This window comes from Tachyglossus aculeatus, chromosome X1 (assembly GCF_015852505.1).
Source record: "Tachyglossus aculeatus isolate mTacAcu1 chromosome X1, mTacAcu1.pri, whole genome shotgun sequence".
Taxonomy (NCBI): Eukaryota; Metazoa; Chordata; class Mammalia; order Monotremata; family Tachyglossidae; genus Tachyglossus; species Tachyglossus aculeatus.
Window position 1 is genome coordinate 124,905,638 of NC_052101.1, and position 22,230 is coordinate 124,927,867.

The 22,230-nt window shown below is 58.8% G+C and overlaps 1 protein-coding gene across 1 annotated transcript in view; it reads right to left on the reverse strand.

The window, feature by feature from the left end:
• FBN3 (fibrillin 3) overlaps positions 1 to 22,230 on the reverse strand; it is a 96,819-nt gene that overhangs the window by 14,490 nt on the left and 60,099 nt on the right. The window contains exons 11-46 of the mRNA XM_038739886.1: positions 21,317 to 21,460; positions 20,887 to 21,006; positions 20,445 to 20,570; positions 20,072 to 20,194; positions 19,638 to 19,913; positions 18,946 to 18,999; positions 18,222 to 18,347; positions 17,787 to 17,912; positions 17,215 to 17,334; positions 16,865 to 17,002; positions 16,310 to 16,360; positions 15,844 to 15,969; positions 15,040 to 15,264; positions 14,832 to 14,957; positions 13,421 to 13,549; positions 12,998 to 13,123; positions 12,608 to 12,733; positions 12,245 to 12,367; positions 11,590 to 11,715; positions 11,247 to 11,372; positions 10,639 to 10,761; positions 9,113 to 9,235; positions 8,406 to 8,531; positions 7,830 to 7,952; positions 7,240 to 7,362; positions 6,526 to 6,687; positions 5,603 to 5,671; positions 5,162 to 5,287; positions 4,742 to 4,867; positions 4,241 to 4,390; positions 3,497 to 3,568; positions 2,714 to 2,839; positions 2,285 to 2,410; positions 1,613 to 1,738; positions 1,130 to 1,249; positions 890 to 1,018 (exon numbers count right to left, since the gene is read on the reverse strand). Coding sequence (XP_038595814.1) covers positions 890 to 1,018; positions 1,130 to 1,249; positions 1,613 to 1,738; positions 2,285 to 2,410; positions 2,714 to 2,839; positions 3,497 to 3,568; positions 4,241 to 4,390; positions 4,742 to 4,867; positions 5,162 to 5,287; positions 5,603 to 5,671; positions 6,526 to 6,687; positions 7,240 to 7,362; positions 7,830 to 7,952; positions 8,406 to 8,531; positions 9,113 to 9,235; positions 10,639 to 10,761; positions 11,247 to 11,372; positions 11,590 to 11,715; positions 12,245 to 12,367; positions 12,608 to 12,733; positions 12,998 to 13,123; positions 13,421 to 13,549; positions 14,832 to 14,957; positions 15,040 to 15,264; positions 15,844 to 15,969; positions 16,310 to 16,360; positions 16,865 to 17,002; positions 17,215 to 17,334; positions 17,787 to 17,912; positions 18,222 to 18,347; positions 18,946 to 18,999; positions 19,638 to 19,913; positions 20,072 to 20,194; positions 20,445 to 20,570; positions 20,887 to 21,006; positions 21,317 to 21,460 — 4,587 coding nt within the window. The remainder of the gene's footprint in view (positions 1 to 889; positions 1,019 to 1,129; positions 1,250 to 1,612; positions 1,739 to 2,284; positions 2,411 to 2,713; positions 2,840 to 3,496; positions 3,569 to 4,240; positions 4,391 to 4,741; positions 4,868 to 5,161; positions 5,288 to 5,602; positions 5,672 to 6,525; positions 6,688 to 7,239; positions 7,363 to 7,829; positions 7,953 to 8,405; positions 8,532 to 9,112; positions 9,236 to 10,638; positions 10,762 to 11,246; positions 11,373 to 11,589; positions 11,716 to 12,244; positions 12,368 to 12,607; positions 12,734 to 12,997; positions 13,124 to 13,420; positions 13,550 to 14,831; positions 14,958 to 15,039; positions 15,265 to 15,843; positions 15,970 to 16,309; positions 16,361 to 16,864; positions 17,003 to 17,214; positions 17,335 to 17,786; positions 17,913 to 18,221; positions 18,348 to 18,945; positions 19,000 to 19,637; positions 19,914 to 20,071; positions 20,195 to 20,444; positions 20,571 to 20,886; positions 21,007 to 21,316; positions 21,461 to 22,230) is intronic.

Here is a 22,230-nt window from a genome sequence, read left to right on the forward strand (position 1 = left end):
TTGGTTTCTGGGAAGGAGAAAACTTTAGTGGAATCCCCTCACCTCCAACCCTGGACAGGGTGCCAGGTGGGTGGGCGGGGGCCCTGCAGAGATCAAAGAGGGTGGCACTGTGGGTGGCAGGTCCGTCCAGGATGGCAGGTGGGGGTGGGGGGTGACTATGGGAGACTATGGACTGGTGGGTTTAGGAAGCGGGCAGGAACAGAGAATGGATAAGGGAGGAATTCTGGGCACAGCTTTGATGACAAGCCATCATTACAGTCCACAGTCCACCAGAACAGGGGTGAACCAAAGGTAGCTCATGGGACCAGGAGCCACACTCTGCCTCTTTGACAGAGGCTCAGAGTCCAAGAGTGAAAGAATCCTGGTTTACTTCCTTTTGCCACATGGGCTGAGGGGGAAATCTCTTTACTATAATAATAATGGGGGTATTTGTTAAGCACTTATTATGTGCCAAGCACTGTACCCGCTGCTGGGGTCGATACAAGACATCTGGGTCGGACGCAGTCCCTGTCCCACACGAGGCTCAGAGTCTAACTGGGAGGGAGAATGGGGGATTTTATCCCCCATTCTAGATGTGATGTCACTGAGGCCCAGAGAAGTGACTTGCCCCAGGTCACTTGGAAGACAAGTGATGAAGCCGGGATTAGAACCCGGGTTTCCTGATTCCCAGGCGGCCGGTGCTTTTTCCGTTAGGCCTGGTTAAAGTTTGCTGTGTACCTGAAAGTACGGTTTGGGTTCTCCCTTTTGTAATGGATAAAGTAGAGGGAACAGATGTGATTGTGACTGCAGTAGTAGCAGCAGTTGTAACGGCCTCCTGGGTTACCAAAGCTCTCCAGGAGGGCACCCAGCTGCACTCTCCCCAACCCCAGCTGCACCCCCTGGGACTCACCCATGCAGTTCTTGCCATCGGCAGTCTGGTCGAAACCCTCCTGGCAGAGGCAGCGGAAGGAGCCGATGCTGTTGATACATTGGCCATTCCGACAGACCTGCCCGTTGAGGGACGCACACTCGTCAATGTCTGTGGGGAGAGACGGGAGGGAGTCAGGTGCCAGGGCAGGGGGGTCCCCTGGCAGGAGCTTCTCCCGCAGGGTGGGAGCGGCCGGGAGCACCCCCTAGGGCCGCCCCTTACCCATGCAGTCGTTGTTGTGGGTGAGCTCGAAGCCGGGGAAGCAGAGGCAGTTGTAGGAGCCCACGGTGTTCTTGCAGGTCCCGTTCCCACACGGCTGCCGGCGGTCGCACTCGTCAATGTCTGTCCAGGGCACAGCAGCGATGAGGATCCAGTCTCCCCAGGGTGGGGACGGGGGCTCTCAGTCAATGCCAGGGCAGGGCCTGGTGCTCCTTCTGCCCAGCTGAGGGCTTGTGGGTATCAGGACAAGGAGGCGTCACTGGGGGAGCTGAAACCCAGGAGGCTGAACAGCGCCGGGAGTGTTAGGGCTGCTCTCCTGGGTTCCCTCGGGAAGGGGGGGGCTGGGATACCCACCACGCCGCTGCCCCAGGTTGGGCCGCCGCGGGGCCCCAGCCAGGCTCTGAGGGAGCCTTCCCCCGGGGGCACCCACCCCTGGCGCTCAGAGGGCCGGGAGGGGTGCAGGGGAGCCGGGAGGATGGCGCTCACCCATGCACATGGTCTGGTCCCCGGTGACCTTGAAGCCGTTGTGACAGACGCAGACGTAGCTGCCCTCGGTGTCCACGCAGTCTCCGTGGCTGCAGACGTTGGGAATCTCCTGGCATTCATTCCGTCCTGGGGGGGTGAGAGGAGGAGGAGGAGGAAGAGGAGGAGGAATTATGGGATTGGTTAAGTGTTTACTATGTGCTAAGCACTGGGGGAGATAAAAGATAATCAGGTAGGACACAGTCCCTGTCCCACATGGGGCTCACAGTCTAAGGAGGAGGGAAAACAGGGATTTTTATCCCTATTTTACAGATGAGGAGATGGAGGTCTAGAAATGTTAAATGACTTGCCCAGGGTCACACAGCAGGCCAGCGGCAGAGATGGGATTAGAACCCAGGCCATCTGACTATTAGGCCATGCTGAGACCCCAAGGCAGCCTCTTCCCACCCACTAGCTCTCTGCCCCCGCCCTGCTCTGAGCCCCCCAACCAGCCTGGGTCCCTTCCCAGCCCACTGACAGGCTGGCAACTTGATGCCCCAGAGTGGGAAGTGCCAAGCGACCTGTCCTTTCAAACCAGCACTATCAACCGGGCTGGAGGGCGGGGGAGGGGAAGGAGCAGGGAGGCATTGAGGAGAGCAGGGATGGTGCCCAGAGGATCCCAGGCCCTGTACTCACCTACGCAGGCCCCGCTGGGGGAGAGCTTGTACCCAACGGAGCACTCGCAGCGGTAGCTGCCGGGGATGTTGATGCAGTCAGCATTGCGCTGGCAGAGGTTCTCTCCACTGCTGCACTCGTCAATGTCTGCAGGGCGAGACAGAAGGCCCTCTCTGCTTCACAGCGTAGCTGAGGGCCACCCCTGATCCATCTCACCCACTGTCCAACCTCCCCCCGTCCCTGCCTGTCCATGACGGGGCCGGCTCAGTCTTCCGGCTGGAGGCTTCCTGTGATGCTGTCCTGTCTCCCCCAGCCGACTGGCTGCCCTCCAACAGAGGCCTCCGGGTGCCTGGTGCAGGGCCCCGCCCACCATGGGTGCCCAGCACTGACGGAGAGGACCCCACCCTCTCCCCCTCATCCCCCCACCACTGCAGGCCGGACCCTCATTACCTTCACAGATGAGCAAGATGTTGTTGTAACTGAAGCCGATGGGACATTCACAGCGGAAACTGCCGATCTGGTTGATGCAGACGCCATTGGTGCAGATGGCCGGGATCTCACTGCACTCGTCAATGTCTGTGGGCGGTGGGAGACACAGAGGAGAGCTGAGGCCAGTTCTTCAGGCAGGAGCAGCACTAGCCCACGGAGGTGTTAGGGAAGGGCCCTACGGGGCCCTGGCCAGAAGTGGTAGGGGGGTTGGGGGGCTCCCAGGAAAAAAAGCCCTGACCTCTTTGCACTGGGGCCATGATGCATTGGCTGCAGCTGAGGCTCGGGCCACCAGAGACAATCAATCAATCAATCAATCGTATTTATTGAGCACTTACTGTGTGCAGAGCACTGTACTAAGCGCTTGGGAAGTACAAGTTGGCAACATAAAGAGACGGTCCCTACCCAACAGTGAAGACATCGGGGGACAAATAGTGGAAGAAACTGGGGAGGAGCTGGGAAAGTGGGGAGGGAGACGACACTGTTCCCACCCGCTGAGGGGAGGGGGTGCCAGAGAATGGGCTGCGGGTCCATGTCTGGGGGCTGAGACCCGACTGGTAATGGCTGTGGGCTGCCCCTGATCTGGGGGCAGGAGAGCGATAGGGCCAGCCAGAGAGATCCAGTGAAGATGGCAGGGAGTGTGGCGATCTAAGCAGGGATTGGAATGGCTGCTGCCAAGTCCAGGTGGAGAGGCGGGAGGGGGCAGATGGGGACAGAATGAGGAAGGAGGCCCTGGGCCCCACTCACCAATGGGTTTTCCCGTGTGGATGTCAATGATAAAGCCAGGCGCCTGGTTCCCACACAGGATCTGGTACTCGGCTGCAAGAGAAGGGGCACGCATGGTGGCCTGGAGGCTTTGGCGGGGCGGGGGGGGCCCATCACCACCCCACGGTCCCCAGTACTAACCTGCACCTCGGCTGCTTCCCCCATGGCTGCATGGGGCAGTGACCAGACCAGAACCCTTCCCTCTCTGAGAGCATCTCCCCTCTGTCCCCCTGCTCTGCGTACTCCCCGTCCCCACTGGGGTTGCGGGTGCCCCAACCATGCACTTTTCTGGTTGCGACAGCTCACAGCCAAGGAGATGGCAAACCACAGGCAAATGAGCCCTAGTCCTTGGGGAGTTCGTGCCCTACGTTTAGCCGAGGTCTGAAGCTTGAGGCCCCTTGATCACCCCATGCTTCAGGCTGCCATTCCTGAGAAGGCAGAGCTCGCTCCAACTCCAGCTCGCCCGCGGGCTCAGCTGAGGGTCTGGCCATTGATGGCACTTATACAGAACCCTGTGGTGCCCCGGGGGAGGCTTCAAGGACTCCCCTTCAAGTAGGGCCCTTACCCACCCCTCAAGACAGGGTGGTGGCCACTCGGCTAGTGGTGAGGATGGAAGCTGGCAAGTACATGGGGCTGCATCCTGAGGGGCAGAGTGGACAGCGAGGAGTCTGGGGTACCACGGGGAGCAGCAGAGGGGGTGAGGTGAGGGGAAGGAGGGTGACTCACGGCTAGCTGGTGGGGGGCAGGGCTCGCAGGGCTTGTTCCAAGCCTTGCCGATGTTGTAGGAGCAGCAGCACATCTTCTTGGTCATGTTGAAGGCCAGCTCATTCTCACACGTGTCATTGTGGTTGCGATAGCACACACTCTTCCGCATGTCTGCAAAGCCAGTGGCCCGGGAGTCATGCCAATTGGGGAGAGGGGAAAAGGGGAGATGGGGACCAGAAAGCCCCCAGACCTCCATTGTCCATCTCTGGGCCTCTGCCCAATCCACACTTTGCAAATAGAATGGTCTCCTTACTCCTAGCTGCCATCCCAGACCGCCTCCTCCGGGGGCCTCTTCAGGTTCCCCACGAGTCCCCTGGCCCTGTCCGGGACGAGGTATGGACCCATCATTCCCCGATACCTAATGGGGGAACCTTGGGCAGCTGCAGGCACCTGCCCGCCTCACCGGGGCCACTCCTCAGGCACCTCCCCCTTTCCCTCCCCCAGCCAGGGGGACGGGCATACCCATGCAGTTGTTGCCTCCGTTGACTTGCATGTACTCAGGGGGGCAGACACAGGTGTAATTGCCCAGGGTGTTGTAACAGGTGCCGGGGCCACAGATGCCAACGTGTGCAGAACATTCGTCGATGTCTGTGAGGAAAGGGGGATGGGGACCCCACCAGGACCCTCAGGATGGCATGAAGGGGGAGGAGGGGGGATGGGGAAGGAAGAGCATTCCTGGGGGCCAGGGAAGGGAGCCCAGGTTGGGGCCAGGTGAGGGTGTGGGGAAGCCTTGCCTTTGATTGGCCCCTCTGGGCAGCCTGCGTGGGCAGCAGTGCCCCCGTGGGTTGGGAGGAAGGGAAGTATGGGGAAGGGAGGAGGGGGGTGGCTGGGCCGGGGAGGAGGGAAGTTGGAGTGGGACGGGGCAGTGCCCGAATCAGTGACCTTCACAGATGCGGGTATCTTCGTTGAGGTAGTAGCCAAGGGGACATTCACACTGGAAGCTGCCAAAAGTGTTGACACAGTTGCCCCCCTGGCACAAGCCAGGCAGCTCCTGGCACTCGTCGATATCTGCAGGGGAGCAAGGCAGCATTAGAGAAAGGTTTGGGGGCAGCCCATGGCAGCCTGATGGTGCCCTTCACGTAGAGCCTGATCTCCCCATCTCTCCCTCTGCCCCTGCCTGGAACTCAGCCCAGGGTTGTGGGAGAAAGGCCAGGAGTTTGAGGGAGTTCAGAATCTCGGAGCGGCTAATGGGTGGGGCCTCTCATTGGCCTTTCTGCCCTTATTTGGTCCCGTTGACCCTCCCCGGAGGGCCACCGGAATGGCCCTGGGAGGGAGGGAGGGAGGAAGAGTGGAAGGTGGGGAGCAGTCAAAATCTGGGCTGACCTTCCAAGATGACCGTGATGGGGTTGGGTCTGAAGCCTTCTCCTCCGGGACACAGGGTCTTGTATTCCGCTGAGAGGGGAGATGCCACCAAGTTACAGGCAGGCAGGGGCAATGATGCCCGAGCTCTGTGCCTCATTCGTCCATCTCCATCTTCTCCCCTACCCCTCACCACCCAATTCGTCCTGCCCCGGATCTGGCTCGACTCCCCGTTCCAGTCCCTCTGACTCGTTCTTCGCTCCTGAAACAAAGGTGGAGTCTTCAACCTCCAGCCTTCCATCTGGCCCGGTTGAGCCTCAGGGCTCCAGGTAGAATTGGCCCCTGGTCTGTCCTAGAGGGACCCGGACCTAGGAGGGCTCGGTTTGCCGCCTCTGTCCTGCCGAGTGGGATGGAGCTGCTCAGAAGCCAGCCTGGAGATGAGTGCTCTGGAACATAGCCAGTTCCAACTAACTTTCCTGTTTGTTTCTCTCCAGGCCCTGTGTTGAGTGGGAGTGGGAGCGGGAGTGTGTGTGTGAGTGCATTCGTACACATGTACGTACATCTACATGTCCCCCTCCCTGGCCCCATGGGTGTCTGTATCTCTCAGTTTCCCCCTCATCTCTGGGATCCTGGCCCCTTGGGGAACCCCATCCCCTGGGGAGTTTTCCCTAGCTAGGTTAGAGACAGCCCCTCAGACTGCCCACTTCCAATGGCTGCATCTCTACAAGCAAAGTCAGGAGGAAGGCTGGTCGAAGATCTGGTGGATTCAGGGTTGTCCTCATAGCTAATTGGATCACCCTGACACATTCCCCTCTGTCTGAAGGATCCAGGTTGGCCAGGCAGGCAGCCCCTCTGCCCAGTTAGAAAGCCCCCCTCTGCCTTCTCCGGCCCAGGCAGACAGGCCTTTCCATCTGGACATTGGTGGGCTCAGCTGGGCCTGTACTCACTTGTATTGGCTGGTGGGCAGAGCTCACAAGGGTTGCCCCAGGCCCGTCCCAGGGAGCAGCAGCAGGAGGCCCGCGTGACCCCGACTCCAATCTCAGCGCTGCAGGAGATCCCCCCATCTCCTCGGTCCTGAGTGTCCAGGAAGCAGTTTCCGACACGAGTGTCTGAACAGGAAGAGAGGGGCTGGTCCACCAGGCAGCAGGGCACTGGGGTTATGCCTAGGGCTGGGAGCCTGGCTCTAATGTGAGGCCAGGAGAAGGACAAGGGAGAGCATGTGGATGGGGGTGGGTGGAACTGGGGGCTCTCTGGGTCCTCCTCCTTTGAAGTAGATCTAATACTAATGGGGGTATTTGTTAAGTACTATGTGCCAAGCACTATACTCAGTGATGGGGTAGATATAAGATAATCAGGTTGAGCACAGTCCCTGTCATAGTCTAAGCAGGAGGGATAACAGGGATTGAATCCCCATTTTACAGATGAGGAAACTGAGGCCCAGAGAAGTGAAGTGACTTGCCCAAGACCACACAGTAGGCTTCACCAAGGGTGGCAATGGCTGGTTGTCTGCCGAATCAGGGCCTCCCAGAGGCCGCACCCTCTCTTTGTTGTCAGCTCTGACTCTAGCCAGGCAGCCCACAGTGGCCCCGGGCCTGCTCCTGGGAACTTAGCCCAAGGCTGTCCTCAGCCTGGGCTGTGGGGAGCCCCGGGCTATCACTCACCTACACAGCCCACACCAGTAGGGTTCAGCTCAAAGTCCTGGGGGCAGTTACACAGATAGCTGCCTGGGGTGTTCACACAAAGGCCGTTGATGCAGTTGACTGGGTCAGCGCACTCATTGACATCTGGAAGGGAAGCCGGGAACTGGTTGAGCAAGGACCACTGCTCTGTGTGTCAGGCCAACTTTGCCTCAGTCCTCCCCCACCCCCCATAACCCCAGAAGCCCCCAGGCAATGCCACTGGCTGAGCGCCCTGACCATTACACCCAGTGGGCATAGGGGGAGTTGCACTGGGTTTCCTGTGGGGCAGGGACAGAGGGAAGTTGCCGGTCTGAAGGGAGAGACAAAACAGATGTGGATCACAGGCAGGTGGACGGAAAGTCCAAGGGAACGAGGCCTGGGACATAAAAGACTCAGAAGAGGGCAAGCTTCAGGGATGTGGACATAATGAGGAGCTGAAAGGGGCGGAGCCATCAGAGCCACCAGAGTCAGGGGCCGTTGGCCTGGGAGGGTTGTCAGAAGCATTTGGGAGGAAGGGGATGTCGACCAGGTAGCCTTGGCCCTGCCCCCTCCCGCCCGGCCCGTTCCAGAACCTGTGCAGTTGCCCCCACTCCGGTCCAGCTCATAGCCGTCGTCACAGGCACAGCGGAACATGCCCGGTAGGTTTTGGCACGTCCCAAACACGCAGATGTTCTGAAGAGTGCACTCATCGATGTCTGCAAGAGGCACATTGGACTGGTGTCATGTGGGGCGCAGATGGGTCGGGCCTCCGGCTCCTCTCTCCCCCACTGAACCTTTGGGGCCATAGGAAGCTCCCGCCAAGGGCTCTATAGACCTATCTCCCCTCTGGGCAAGCAGCCAAGATGCAATCAGCAGAGGCCCACCTGCCTCCCCTGAATCCCCACCTGCCTCCCCACGCTGAAGTCGACAGGATGGGCTGAGGGGCCCAGAGGGCAGACAGACTGTCCAGGAGTGGGGAGCACAAGGGGACGCTAGTGTCATAGCCACAAGGGAGAAAACTGGTGAAGATATCTGGAAGGCACCAGGCTTCCAGGTGGCCCGGAGAGCACCCCTGTCTGCCCGCCATGTCCCAGCCCCTGGGCAGCACAGCAAAGAGCTCCCCGGCTTGCTCCCCCTGTCGCGACCCCCTGTGTCAGACTGGTTCTCACCCTGACATGCCCGGCTGTCCTGGGTGGGATTGAAGCCCATCTCACACTCGCAGCGGTAACCCCCAGGCGCATTAAGGCACTGTCCGTTCTCGCAGAGGTTCACGTTGTCAGCGCACTCGTCCCTGTCTGGAGTGGGAACCCAGAGATCACACTCTCCCCCCTAGTTTAGCGTGTGACCCGGCTGAGGCAGGACCCGGGGAGGGGCTCATGTCTGAGGGCTAATCTTTCCACCTCCTCTCCCCACCCCAGGAGGAGGAAGAGGAGGAGGAGGCAGTGACAACTGTTGGGGCAATGCCCCACTTTGCCATCAGGCTTCCATCAGGCAGAGGGTGGGGGGACAAGGCAGAGGGTATACAGGACTGGGGTGGAGGGCCAGGAGCAGGGGCAAAGGGATGGAAGGGGCTCAGCTCCTCTTCGGGTCCCCAAGGTTTGAGCCGGAGGAAATGGAACTTAAACTGCAGCAGGAGAGACGTTGGTTAGCCAAAGGGAAGAATTTTTTGACCGCTAGGGGGATTCAGGTGGCAGGGGACGGGAAGGTCGGCATCCCCATTGTTGGAGGCCTCTCAAAGCAGGATGGAACCCCTCAGTCCTGCTGAATTTAGGCAGGGAGCTGGGCCAGCTAACCCTTGTGGTCCCTTGGGCCTTAGGGATTCCTCTGCCCCTCCCAAGCCCTCCACTCCCTGGCCTGTCCCATCGGCCCCCCTCACCAGCACAGGAGAAGCCGTCCCCATTGAAGCCCTCTCGGCAGGCGCAACGGTAGGAGCCTGGTGTGTTGACGCAGTCGGCATTCAAATTGCACTTGTGCTCCTCGGTGGCACACTCATCCAGGTCTGTGGGGGAGAATGCAGCTAGGGCCTGCCGGGCAGCAGACCTGGATGCAAGGACCCTGCCCCCTACCCCAGCGCAGCCTCGGGCCATGGGCTGGGGCCTCCCATTTCTCTCTGCATCAAACAGAACTTCTGACCAGCAGCTTCAAAGCTCTCCCTAGTCACTTCCTTCCCTACAGGCTCTCTTCAACAGTCGGCTATTCATTCATTCATTCAATCGTATTTATTGAGCGCTTACTGTGTGCAGAGCACTGTACTAAGCACTTGGGAAGTACAAGTTGGCAACATATAGAGACGGTCCCTACCCAACAGCTGGCTCAGTCTCCGCTCCCCAAAAGCTCACCGCCTATTCAGCCCTCATCTTGACTCTCCCAGCTCCAACTCCTTGCTCATCCCCTTCCCTCTAACAGGGACTCCCTCCCTCACCAAAATTGCCAGGCCACACACAACTCTCCCCAACTTTAAAGCCTCCTTAAGTGCTTAGTACAGTGCTCTGCACACAGTAAGCACTCAGTAGACTGTGAGCCCACTGTTGGGTAGGGACTGTCTCTATGTGTTGCCAACTTGTACTTCCAAAGCGCTTAGTACAGTGCTCTGCACACAGTAAGCGCTCAATAAATACGATTGATTAATTGACTGATTGAATAAATATGATTGATTGATTGCTCCTAAAAACTCACGTCCTCTAGGAGGCCTTCCCCATCTAATTTCCCTTGCCTCTGGTCATGCCATCCCATCAGCTACCCATAGCACTTTTTTTTCACTAATTGATTTGGGGTTATTTCAAACTTTTGCTGTGTCCAACTGTATCCATGTTTTCCCTCCTTCTAATACATTATATGTGTCTGCCACTCTCCCCGTGTGAGACCAGACTCTCCCTGAGGGAAGGGACTGTGACTTCTACTTGTATTGTATGCACCCAAGCCTCTAGTTCAGAGCTTTGCTCACAGTAGATACCCAGTATGGTGCTCTTCACATGGCAGATGCTCAGTCCAGTACTCCACCCAAGGAACAACCCCCCAACTAATTTAGGACCTGGGGCCTGATGGGGCCTTTGGGAATGATAATAATTATGGTGTTTTTCAAGTGTTTACTACGTCTAAACACTGGGGTAGATAAGTTAATCAGGTTGGACACAGTCCCTGTCCCATGTGAGGCTTACAGTCTAAGTAGGAGGTAGAACACGGATTGAATCCCCATTTTACAGATCAGAAAACTGAGGCACTGAGAAGTGAAGTGACTTGTCCGAGGTCACACAGTAGACAAGTAGTGGACCTGGGAATAGAACTCAGGTCTTCTGACTCCCAGGCCCAGGATCCTCTTTCCACTAGGACATGTGACTGCTCATGTTGGCACCACTGTGCCCACCCCACTCCCGCCTTCTTGGGCCGCTCCTCCGGACTCACCGTTGCACTGAAGGCCATCGCCCACCCAGCCCGGGCGGCAATCGCATTTGAAGCTGCCAGGTACATTGAGGCAGGAGGCGTGGACGTCACAGTTATGGGCCCCAATGTCACATTCGTCAATGTCTGCAGGCAGCAGGAGAGACACAGGAGATGGGGAATCAGGGCAGGCCAGGGAAGCCCAGGGAGAGGAGAGGGGTTGGGGAGAGAGACCAGGGCCCCTCACAAGGGCAGGGCTGCCTTGGGAAGCTTTTCACCAAAGAAAGCCTAGAGAAGCTGGGAGGATTCCTCCTGCAGAAGGGAAGGCCGGGGCCGCGGAAAAACCATCCCCTAGCCAGAAAGAGTCTTTGTAGGGAGGAGGGGGAATTGCTGCACCTCATGTTCCCCAAGGGCAGAACGAGAGGGAATGAGCTGCAGCTGCAGCAAGAGGAAATCAGGTGAGACCCAAGGAAGATGTTCCAGGGGTTGTGAGCAACTGGAACAGGGGATATGAGAGGTCCAACCCATCTGAGTCATCTGGAAAGCCAGGATGCCTGGGCCCAGCCTCTGAGGCAGCCGGCATGGGGACACCCCACCGCTGTGCTAGGCAGGTCAGACTCCAGGGCTCTTACCTGTGCAGCCTGTGGTCCCCTTCTTCACAAAATAGCCGAGCTGGCAGTGGCAGATGAAGAAGCCCTTGGTGTTTTCACAGTCCCCATGGAGGCAGATGTTGGGGTTCAGATCGCACTCGTTCACATCTGGGGGGGAGGGGTTCCTGAGCATAACTCCTCCCTCTTCTCTACCAGGACCCCATGGGGACCTTCCAGAAGAACTCAGGCAGAGGGGGGGTGGGAGAGGGGACACAGGGGCTGGAGGGTGAAGACTGGCCATCCCCAGGGCAGTGCCATGCCCACTGGTGGGCAGTACCATGCCGGTCAGAAGGGAGGACCCCCGAAGGCTGCCAGGCCCACTCACCAATGCAGGTTCTCATGTCCAGGGAGGCCATGAAGCCATCGTAGCAGAGGCAGCGGTACTCGCCGGGCAGGTTGGTGCACTGTCCCCCATCACAGATGTCTGGGCTGTCCTCACACTCATCAATGTCTGTGGGAGGAAGGGTTCAGGGGGGTGGTGGGTGGCAGAAGGGGAGAGGGAAGCAGGTCAGGGGGAGCCTGAGGCTGGAGTTCCCCGGGAAAAGAGGAGCCCCTACCATGGGCTATGAGGCTCTCCACCTGCCAGCTCCCTCCTCTGCTCTCTTTTTCCCCTCCATACCACTCTTCCCTCTGCCAGAGTTCACTCCTAGCTGTCCTTTGCTCTGAACTCTCTGGTCTCTGACTCCTTGCTGACTCCGTTTCCCTTGCCTGGAACTCCCTCCCTCCTCAAATCCACCTAACCACATCCCTGCTGTCCTTCTAAGACCACCTACAAAAGCCACCTCCTTCTTAAGGCCTCCCAGAGATTAATCCCCCCACCTTCTCAGTCCCAGAATGTTGCACCTCTAACAGTGCTCTGCATCCAGTAGGCAGTGCTCAGTCACTACTGTTGACTGACTGAATGACTGACGCAGACTATGAGCAGCAGGAGGAAGACCAAGAGCTTGAAGACACTGCCCAAGGAGCTGCCTGGCACTTACCTGCACACGATCTCCCATCAGGCATCAAAGCATAGCCCTCGCTGCAGCTGCACTGGTAGCTCCCCTCTGTGTTGGTGCAGTGGGTGTCACAGCCACCGTTCATGATGCTGCACTCATCAATGTCTGAAATATCCGGGCCGGGCAGGGGGTGAGGAAGAGGGTCAGCCCTGATCTTGGCCACCGGCATTCAGGAACGGGGAGGGGGGAACAGGGGGATAATCCTCGGGATAGGGATGGGGATGGGGCTTGGCACACAAGCAGGATGATTGGTTGGGCTCAGGGCTCTTGGGGACAATCAATCCCAGCCCTGGTTTGGACCTGCCCAGAGTGGGGGACTGGGGAGCCCCTCGGCCCGAGACTCACCCACACAGCCCTGCCGGTCTGGCGTGGCCTGGAATCCCGAGTCACAGGAGCACTGGTAGGTGCCAATGATGTTGACACAGCGGCCGTGGCGACAAAGGTTGTCGCTCAGGGAGCATTCGTTCACGTCTGGAGGGGGGTTGGGAACATGGACACCCTGGAGTCCCAGCCCAGTAGAGAGCAGGCACAGGGCGGAGCTGGGTGCTCAGGGCTCTTCACAACCCCACCAGTGCCTTGTCCATCCCTGACTCCCGCCCATAAGAGCCTCTTTGCCCCCACCCCCAGAGCACCCCTCCCAAATGAGCCCAGCCCCCTCCCCATCCCCACACCCACCAGATCAGGCATCTTCCTGGTTCCCCACCATCAACTAGGCCCTCTCTCCCCTTCACTCACCTACACAGGCATTGCCCTCGGGTGTCAGCTCATGTCCAGGGGGACATAGACATTGATAGCTGCCGTCTGTGTTGGCACAGGTGCCACCTCGGCACAGGAGTGGGTCCCTCTCGCACTCATCGATGTCTGCAGGAAGCCCGGGGCCGGTGGGGGAGGGGGAGAAGGAAAGGTCAGACACCAATGTTCACCATCATTCCACATCAGGATTTCTCTCAGCCTTTCCCTTGGCCCATTTGCTTTGGCCCTTTCTTACCCTTTCCATTGAGTTTGGCCAAGGGTGGGAGACACATGAGAGGGACCAGGGGAGAGGGGCCACAGAATCCGTCCCAGGCTAGGGGAGGGGACCCCCCAAGCCCTCCCCACAGGATCCAGTCCCCCCGGGACCGCACACACAGCCTCGCCACCTCCCCCTCACCAGCCTACCCATGCAGTTCTTCATCATCATGAAGCCACTCTCATAACCGTCGAAGCATTCGCACTCGAAGCTGCCCGGAGTATTGACGCAAGTGCCGTGGCCGCACAGGTCCGGAGAGATGTGACATTCATTAATGTCTGTGGGAGACAGAGAGAGTAGAGAGAGGGCCTGGGGGATAAGGGAGGAGGGGTCGGGAAGACACTACCAGTTTAGCACTTTGAGAGAAAGAAAATGAGGTGGAGTGAGCCCTGGAGGAAGAAGGGGAGAGGGGCAGGGACAGGAGGTGCTGCGGGCAGGGGCTGGGAGCACTGGAGGAAAGGATCAGTAGTTGGGACAATTTCTGTATTTTATGACAAGAACCAAATATCCCACAAATAATACTACTACTAATAATAACTGTGGTATTTCTTAAGTGCTTTCTATGTTGCCAACTTGTACTTCCCAAGCGCTTAGTACAGTGCTCTGCACACAGTAAGCGCTCAGTAAATACGATTGACTGATTGATTGATTGATGTGCCGGGCACTGTACTAAGTGCTTGGGTGGATGCGAGCAAATCGGGTTGGACACAGTCCCTGTCCCACGTGGGGCTCACAGTCTCAATCTCCATTTTATAGATGAGGTAACTGAGGCCCAGAGAAGTGAAGTGACTTGCCCAAGGCCACACAGCAGAAAAGTGGTGGAGCCGAGATTAGAACCCATGACTTTCTGACTCCCAGGTCCATGCTCTGTCCACATGTTTTGTTTTGTTGTCTGTCTCCCCCTTCTAGACTGTGAGCCCATTGTTGGGTAGGGACCGTCTCTATATGTTGTTGACTTGTAATAATAATAATAATAATAATAATGATGGCATTTTATTAAGCGCTTACTATGTGCAAAGCACTGTTCTAAGCGCTGGGGTGGTTACAGGGTGATCAGGTTGTCCCACGTGGGGCTCACAGTCTTCATCCCCATTTTACAGACGAGGTAACTGAGGCACAGAGAAGTGAAGTGACTTGTCCAAAGTCACACAGCTGACAATTGGTGAAGCCGGGATTTGAACCCATGACCTCTGACTCCAAAGCCCGTGCTCTTTTCCACTGAGCCACGCTGCTACTCTTGTACTTCCCAAGTGCTTAGTACAGTGCTCTGCACACAGTAAGCGCTCAATAAATATGATTGAGTGAATGAATGAATGCTCTATCTACTATGCCATACTGCTTCCCCTGAGCCTATGCTATTGACTATCTCTTATTTTTGAGTTGAGAGAGCAGGCCCTGCCAGTGTTGGACCTGCAGTGCTGATGGCATCCAGGAGTCTCAGGAAGTCAAGTGCTTAGTACAGTGCTCTGCACACAGTAAGTGCTCAATAAATACAATTGAATGAATGAATGAATTACAAACCCCTGGGGGGCTGCGGGGGAAAGACCCCCTCCCACCTACCCGTGCAGTTCCTCTCCTCAGCATCCAAGGCGAAACCGTTCCCGCAGAGACAACGGAAGCTGCCGATGGTGTTGCGGCAGGTCCCATGGGTACACAGGCCGGGGAAGACTTTACACTCGTTCACATCTGATGGGAAGAGAGAGTGTTGGATTGCGGTCCCGGCTCGACTCCCGACCCCAACCCCAACCCCTTGCCTGCACCCGCTCACCTTTGTAGAAGGGCCTGCCCGACAGGAAGTCTCTGTTGGCAAAGCCGGGCCCCCGGGGACAGATGGCCTTGAACTGGGCAGATCCCGGGGCCGGGCACTCCTCGCAGTCGGTGCCCCAGGCGGAGCCGACGGAGCAGCAGCACACATCCACGCGGTACTTGCCGGGGAGGGGCGCCGCACACTCGTCCTCCTCCCAGCGCATGAAACACTGCTCCACCCGGGTGTCTGGCCGAGAGGCGGGGGGGGCGTCACCGCCCGGGGCATCTCCTGGCTGGCACCTCCCCGCCTCTGTACCGACAGGCCCCTCGCCTGCCGCTCCTCTCCACAGGGAGAGTGTTGGGGGCAATCGCCTCAGGCGGGCAAGGCGGCCGCTGCTGGGGGCAGAGAGCGGGGAGCAGACAGGCCGCCACACAGGGCTGGGCTCTGCCCTCTCCCTGACCCGGGGTCTTCCGACCACAGAGGGTCTTGCCTCCCACCCGGCTCCCACCCACTGCTCCCCAGCACTTCCAGGTGCCGGCAGGTGCCACCAACAGTGTGGCCAGGGTGGTTTTCGCCAGGGGCGCACCGAACTTAGGGGGTGCAGTCACGGGCCCTAGAGCCACTGTTGTCCGTGCCAAGTGCTGTCCTCAGCACTCTCCTGCCCCGCCATGGCTCGGCTGGGGTGGGGGTGGGGGCGGGGGCGCGGATGCAGGGATGCAGGAGGGGGAGGAGGCTCCGCTCCATAGGCTGGGCCATGGGGACTGACTCCCTCTTCCCACACCCAGCCAGCCCCAGGCTCCGCCCCCGACTGCATGGCATCCTCACCCACGCACGTCCGCCCAGTCCCGTCCAGGGTCAGCCCCTCCGGACATTCGCAGCGGAAGGAGCCAGCTGTGTTGAGGCAGCGGCCGTTGGGGCAGATGCCCGGGAAGACCTCGCACTCGTTCACATCTGGCGTGGGGAGGGCAGAGAGAGGCAGTAGGTCAGGTGGAGTGAGGGGAGAGGGGGAGATGGGGCGCAACTGGGTGATGACCGACCCCAGAGAATGGGGAGGCCACTTCTGCAGGCCTGTCAGCTCTGTTTCCCCTGTCAGCTCCTTAAGGGCAGGGATTGGGTCCTCTAACTCCATTGTACTCTCCCAAGCACTTAGTGCAGTGCTCTACTCACAGAAGGTGCTCAAAAGGGCCTGGTCCCGCTGGCAACTATTTGCCCCAGAAGGGGAGACTCAGACCAAACCTCTCTGCTCTAGAGGCTCTCCCCACCACCCTTCCAACCAGAGCCCAGGAGTTACCTTCACAAGAGAGGCCCTTCATACGTGCAAAACCACGGGGACAGGCAGGATCTGGACCGAGGAGAGGAAAGAGAAGAGAGTCAGACATGCCATCCTGGGGTTCTGGCTGGTCCCTCAGCCTGGTGGAGGGAGGCTCTTCCCACCCTCAAATTAGGGCAACTGGCCCCACTCTTGGCAAGCCCTACCCTGGTTCAGAAATGCTAGACCTTGCAGCAAGAGGGATTTTTGGGGTTGACTTAGGGAGAATTTCCTGGTTGCATGGGGGCGAAAGGGAGACAAAACCCAGGATGGAGCAGATGTTTCCTGGGAAGCCTCCGAACTAACCGGTTTCTCCCCTTATGAAGCCATTTCTGCTCCTTCTCCCCTGCAGGCCCTGCACCTGAGAGCCTGGGCCCACCCGCTCACCTTGCCCCCTCCTCAGGCCGCTCTCCACAACCCAGACCCTCCAGGTCACACTCTGGGGCTCCAAGATGGCAGAGCTCCCTGGGTCCCTGATCCCCCCATCCCTTTCCAGTAGTGGGTTCCCTCAGTGCCCGGTCCCACACAGGGCAGTACCAATCTCGCAGCGCTCGCAGGGGCTGCCCCAGGCTGCGCCCAGGGTGGCACAGCACTCTGACTTGAGGGTGGCACCGTTAATGTTGACCTCGCAGCGTCCATCCTGGATGTTCAGCCAGCAGGTACCCTTCATGCTGTCTGTGGGGCAGAGACACAGGCAGCTGAGTGGCAGATGGATGGGAAGGATAGGACTGCACAGCAGGAAATTGCTCACCAGCCCCCACCCTGGCAGCCCTAGTGGTCCTGCCCAGTGGACAGTCCGCCCCTCTCCCACCTCGCTCCCCAGGGGGGCAACTACTGGCACCCCAAAGTTTGCTCCACCATGCACCTTGGCGGGTGGGTGCCCTTACCCACACAAATGGTGCCTGAGGCCGCCAGCTTGCTCCCAGGGGAGCACTCGCAGGCAAAGGAGCCAGCATTGTTCCGGCATAGTCCATTCACACAGGGGTTGGAGAGGCACTCGTTGATGTCTGAAAGGAAGAGAGACAACCACGGGGCCCTCAACACTGCCCACCCCTGAGGCCCTCCTGCCAACCCTCCCCTCGGGCAGAACCGCCTCACCCGGGGAGTGGGATGGCCAGGGGCTCTTGGGAAGAGCAAGTGGGGCCTCGAAGCCCCTTCCCGGTTCCCCCCCTCCCTAAGTGAACGGGTGCTTGTTTGCCAGGGTCTGCCTGGGGGAATATTTGGACATTTGCCCCTTGGCTGGGAGATGGGGGGAATGCTGGACTTTGGGGTGCCTTGCCAAAGGGGTGTGGAAAGCAGCTGCATCTCTGGCCTATTTCTGAATTCTCCCCCTAGCAGTGGTCACCCCAAACCCCACCAATCCCTAGAAAATTCCGACCCCAGAAAGCTCCACACAGTAGTCTGACTCCCCAGAAACGGGCCTGCCCTACCCCTTTCACCCTCCCTCACCCCCGGTTACCTTCGCAGGTGTCGGTGTCAGTCTTGAAGACGAAGCCCGAGGGGCATGTGCAAGCGTAGCTGCCGGGGGTGTTGCGACACAGCCCGTTGTCACACAGCAGCCGGTTGACTGCACACTCGTCCACATCTGGAGAGGCCCCCAAGGCAGGGGAGGGCGGGGGAGAGACCACAAGGCATGAGGAGTGGGAACTGGGAGAAGGGTAGGAAGAAAGAGGGGTGGACCAGGCCCGCTCCCCCTGGGCTCTCCTGGGGGGCTCTCCTCTCCCCAGCCTACAACAGGGCCCTTGGGATCCCAGGGACTAACCCAGTTCTTGAGTGCAGGAAGCAAAGGGGCAGCTGAGAGCACAATGTGAGGGATAAGGAGTGAAACAGAGGCTGGAGGAGGGAGGACAGAGGGCAAGAGCGCTGGGGTGGCCAGCCCTGGCCCCACACTCACCCACACAGTTCTTGCCGGTGCTGTCGGACTCATAGCCCAGGTTGCAAATGCAGCGGTAGCTCCCTCGCAGGTTCTCACAGACGCCATTGGGACAGATGTCGGGGTTCAAGGCACACTCGTTAATGTCTGTGGGACAGAGGGGTTTTGGAGAGACTCTTTGGAAGGGGGTAGGGAAGGCTGCCTCAAGGCCAATGTTCCAGAACCCCAAGATGGTGTCCAGCATGGAATCTTTGGCCTCCAGACTCCCCTCCCACCCCGTGTCTCTTCAAATGGCTTTCCCAAGTCCTGTTCCCTCTTGCTACAGACGGGAGCTCGGGTGCTCGCTGTTCAGGGTTGCAATGCCGCTCCTGGCCACGAGAAGGCAGCAGCCCCTTTGCTTTCTGTTCCCCAGGGACCAGTCAACCCAGTGACCCCCGTTTCCCTCCCTGTAGTTTTGGGACCCTAGGAATCTGGTGCCACCCCAAAACCCCCAAGGTGGAGGGTCAGTGGTAACAGAACTTATTAAACATGTATTGTGGACAAAGCATGGCACTGAGAGGGTATTCTGAGGTGTGAATTAGACCTTGGCCCTGGCCCTCCTGAGGGCCATGGTCCTACAGCTCTGGGGGTGGGGGGAATCTGCCCTTCCCCTCCTTCAAGCTCTGGGTGTCTCCTCTGATGAGACAGAAACTGTTGTCCCCATGTCCCCCACTGGCTATCGTCTCTGGCCCCCTTCGGAACTTACCTCGGCCATCCGCAGTGATGCCGATGCCACTGCTGCACAGGGCCTGAAACTCAGCTGTGAAGGGAGGGGGTCAGGGATCTGAGCGACCCTCCCACCCAATGAATCCTTCCCCCACCCTGCTATCGTTGAACACCTCCTCCTTCCCTCCTCCCTCCCTCTCTCTCCATTCTCTGGATCCTGAGTTGCTCTCTCCCTGCTCCCTGAGACAGCCCACCTCCTCCCTCCATGCTCCTCCCCTGCAGGAAATCCCCACCCCTGGGTCAGGGACACCCTCTTCCCCCATCCTCCCGCCCCCACCTCTCCCAGTGTGACAGTCAGGCCAGGACAGAGACAGAGCTTTCCCTCTGGAGTGAACATTCCTAGAATATCGCTCCGGCCATGGGGCCCACTAGGGAGGGGCTCAGATGTGTTGGCATCAGCCCAGTAACCTCGTGACACCCTGGGTGGGGGGAGGGGGAACAGCATGGAAAGCTGAGGATGCCGAGGTCACAAAAACTTCAAGGAAAGTCCCAGCTGGCGCAGGTTGAAGATGGCCTTTGGTTCGGGTCCAGGAGAAGCCATTGGCGGGGGCAGATTGGAAAACCCCGGGGGGCTAGGGAAACTGCCACATTTGGTTGATACAGGGCAATGGAGGGCCGGTCCATCTGCTGCTCTCTGACCCCGGGACCTGGGACAGCAGAGGGGGCACTCACCAGAGTTCTTGGCAGGGCAGGGCTGACAGGGCTCCCCAAAGCCATGGTCGGGGTTGGCGCAACAGCACTCGGACTTGGTGACAGCCCCGGGAAAGGGCCGGGCACAGGTGCCCTTCTTGATGGCACCATAGCAGGTGCTGCGCATGTGGGTGTCGACGCAGACCCGGCCGTCCACTCCGATGGCCAGCCCGCCCAGGCACTCGCAGCGGAAGGAGCCCTCTGTGTTGATGCACCAGCCGTTCATGCAGATGCCCGGCGTTTCACACTCGTCGACGTCTGTGGGAGTAGGGGGAGGCATCTTTCGCCGAGAGTTCAGGAACAGCTCCCCGCCACCCTGACTGGATCCACAGACTCTTGGGGTCTCCGCGTTTGGCTAGCAGGGACTCCCGGGCCGGGATCTGAGAGCTGAGCTTGGGCCTCAGCCCAGGACTCACCCACACAGTAGCGCCCATTGGGAGCCAGCACGAAGCCAGGTTTGCAGATGCACTTGAAACTGCCATCTTCGTTTATGCACATCCCGTTCAGGCACATGTTTGTCGTAGCACACTCATCATGGTCTGCGGGGTTGAGGGGCACACACGGGGCAAGACCCTCATCAGACAGCCCAGGTGACAGCCCCAGGATCTTGGGTAGGGACTGGAGAGCTTGGAGAAACTGCAGGCCCCCACCCCACAGCCTCTTCCTTCCTTGCTGTTGTCCTTCCCCCTGTGCCTTTACAATCTCTCCATCACTGTCTCCGGCCCCCTGCTGCCTTGCTCTGCCCCATACCGTGGGAAGCCCCAGACCGGGCTGCTCTCATTCACTCACCCACGCAGTTCTTGCCATCAGGGGTGATCTCAAAGCCGGCGTTGCAGACACACTGGAAGCTGCCATCGGTGTTGACACATCGCCCATTGCGGCACATGACCCCATTAAGGATGCACTCGTCGATGTCTGAATGAGTGGGTGGGAGGGAGGGAGGGTGCCATTAGGGGGCTGGTCCATGCAGGGGCTGGTCCCTCCCCCCAATGGTCAGAGGGGCTAAGTCCCTCATTCTCTGTCCCTCTGACCCCCCCATGGTGAACACAACTCCTAGGAACCCATTCCTCTCCCGTAACTCATCCGATAGAGGCCCAAATAACCCCTGGGTGGGCAGGGGTCCTTCCCTGCCCCCAGAGCCACCCACCACCCTCCAAGCCCAATCTTGGCAGTTCCCTGATGGTCCCGAGGATCTCCCACCCACCACCCTACTCTTGGAGCTAGGCCGAACCTATGCAGGCCTGCTTGGTGGGAGTGCTCTGGAAGCCATCATGGCACTTGCAGTGGTAGGAGCCGGGAGTGTTGACACAGTCCCCGTGCACACAAGGGCTGCTGGAGCATTCATCGACATCTGCAGGGGGACAGAGAGAGAGAGATAGGCCCCCACCCAGCCCAATCCCACCTAGTTATTGTAGTCCCGGCCCTGCCCAGCCCGCCCCAGGGAGCCCGCAAGAAGGGCCAGGAGAGAACCCCGCAGCTCATCCCCAGGATTTCCCAGCTGCTCCCCTTGCCCCTGCAGAACTTCCTGGGGCTGTGGGCAGTGCCGGGTTCCAAGAGATGGCCTCTATCCTCCTTTTCTACCCCAGCAGCAGCAACAGCAGCACTGTGGGGCAGATAGGTCTGCTCTGACTCCCTGGGTTCCCCAGGCCGCCCGATCTCACCGATGCACTCTCCTCGTACGTCCTGCTTGTAGCCCATGTTGCATTCGCAGCGGTAGCTGGATGGGGTAGGGATGCAGCGCCCATTGAGGCACAGGTTGGTGAAGTGTTTGCAGATGTCGATGGTCTGATTCAGGGTGGCAGTGCCTGGTTTGGGGACAGGCCGTGAGGGAAGCCTGGCCTGGACCCCCAGCCAACCACTTGCTCCCTCCTTCCTCCCTTGCCCCATCCTTCCCCATCTCTCCTCTTCCAACTTCCACTCACAGCCATCTCATCCAGAATCATCTGGGATTCACCCCGCTTCCCCTCTCTCACCTGCTGGCCCCATCCCTCCGCACCCTGCCTCAGCTCATTCCCAAATACTGCATGTGTCTCCCGCCTTGGCTATCAGGTTAGGAGCTCCCTGAGGACCTGTTCAATACCAGAAGCCCCATGGGCCTGCTGACTGACCGACCTTTCCTCAGCAACGCATACTGCTAAATCAGCTAAACAACTGAAGCTGATTTGCTGGGCAGTTTGCATATTCTCTTCATGATTCCCAGTTAAGACAAAAATGCACAAAAGTCCTTCTCTCCCCATCCCCAACCTATCTTCCCTCTTCTCATCTCTTAGTCCATCCCTACCAGAATGACTGGGGGGCTCTGCCTACTAGAGAAGCAGCGTGGCTCAGTGGAAAGAGCGCGGGCTTGGGAGTCAGAGATCATGGGTTCTAATCCCAGCTCCACCACTTATCAGCTGTGTGACTTTGGGTAAATCACTTAACTTCTCTGTGCCCTAGTTACCTCATCTGTAAAATGGGGATTAAACTGTGAGCCCCACATGGGACAACCTGATTACCTTGTATCTCCTCCAGTGCTTAGAACAGTGCTTGGCACATAGTAAGCGCTTAACAAATACCAAAATTATTATTATTATTA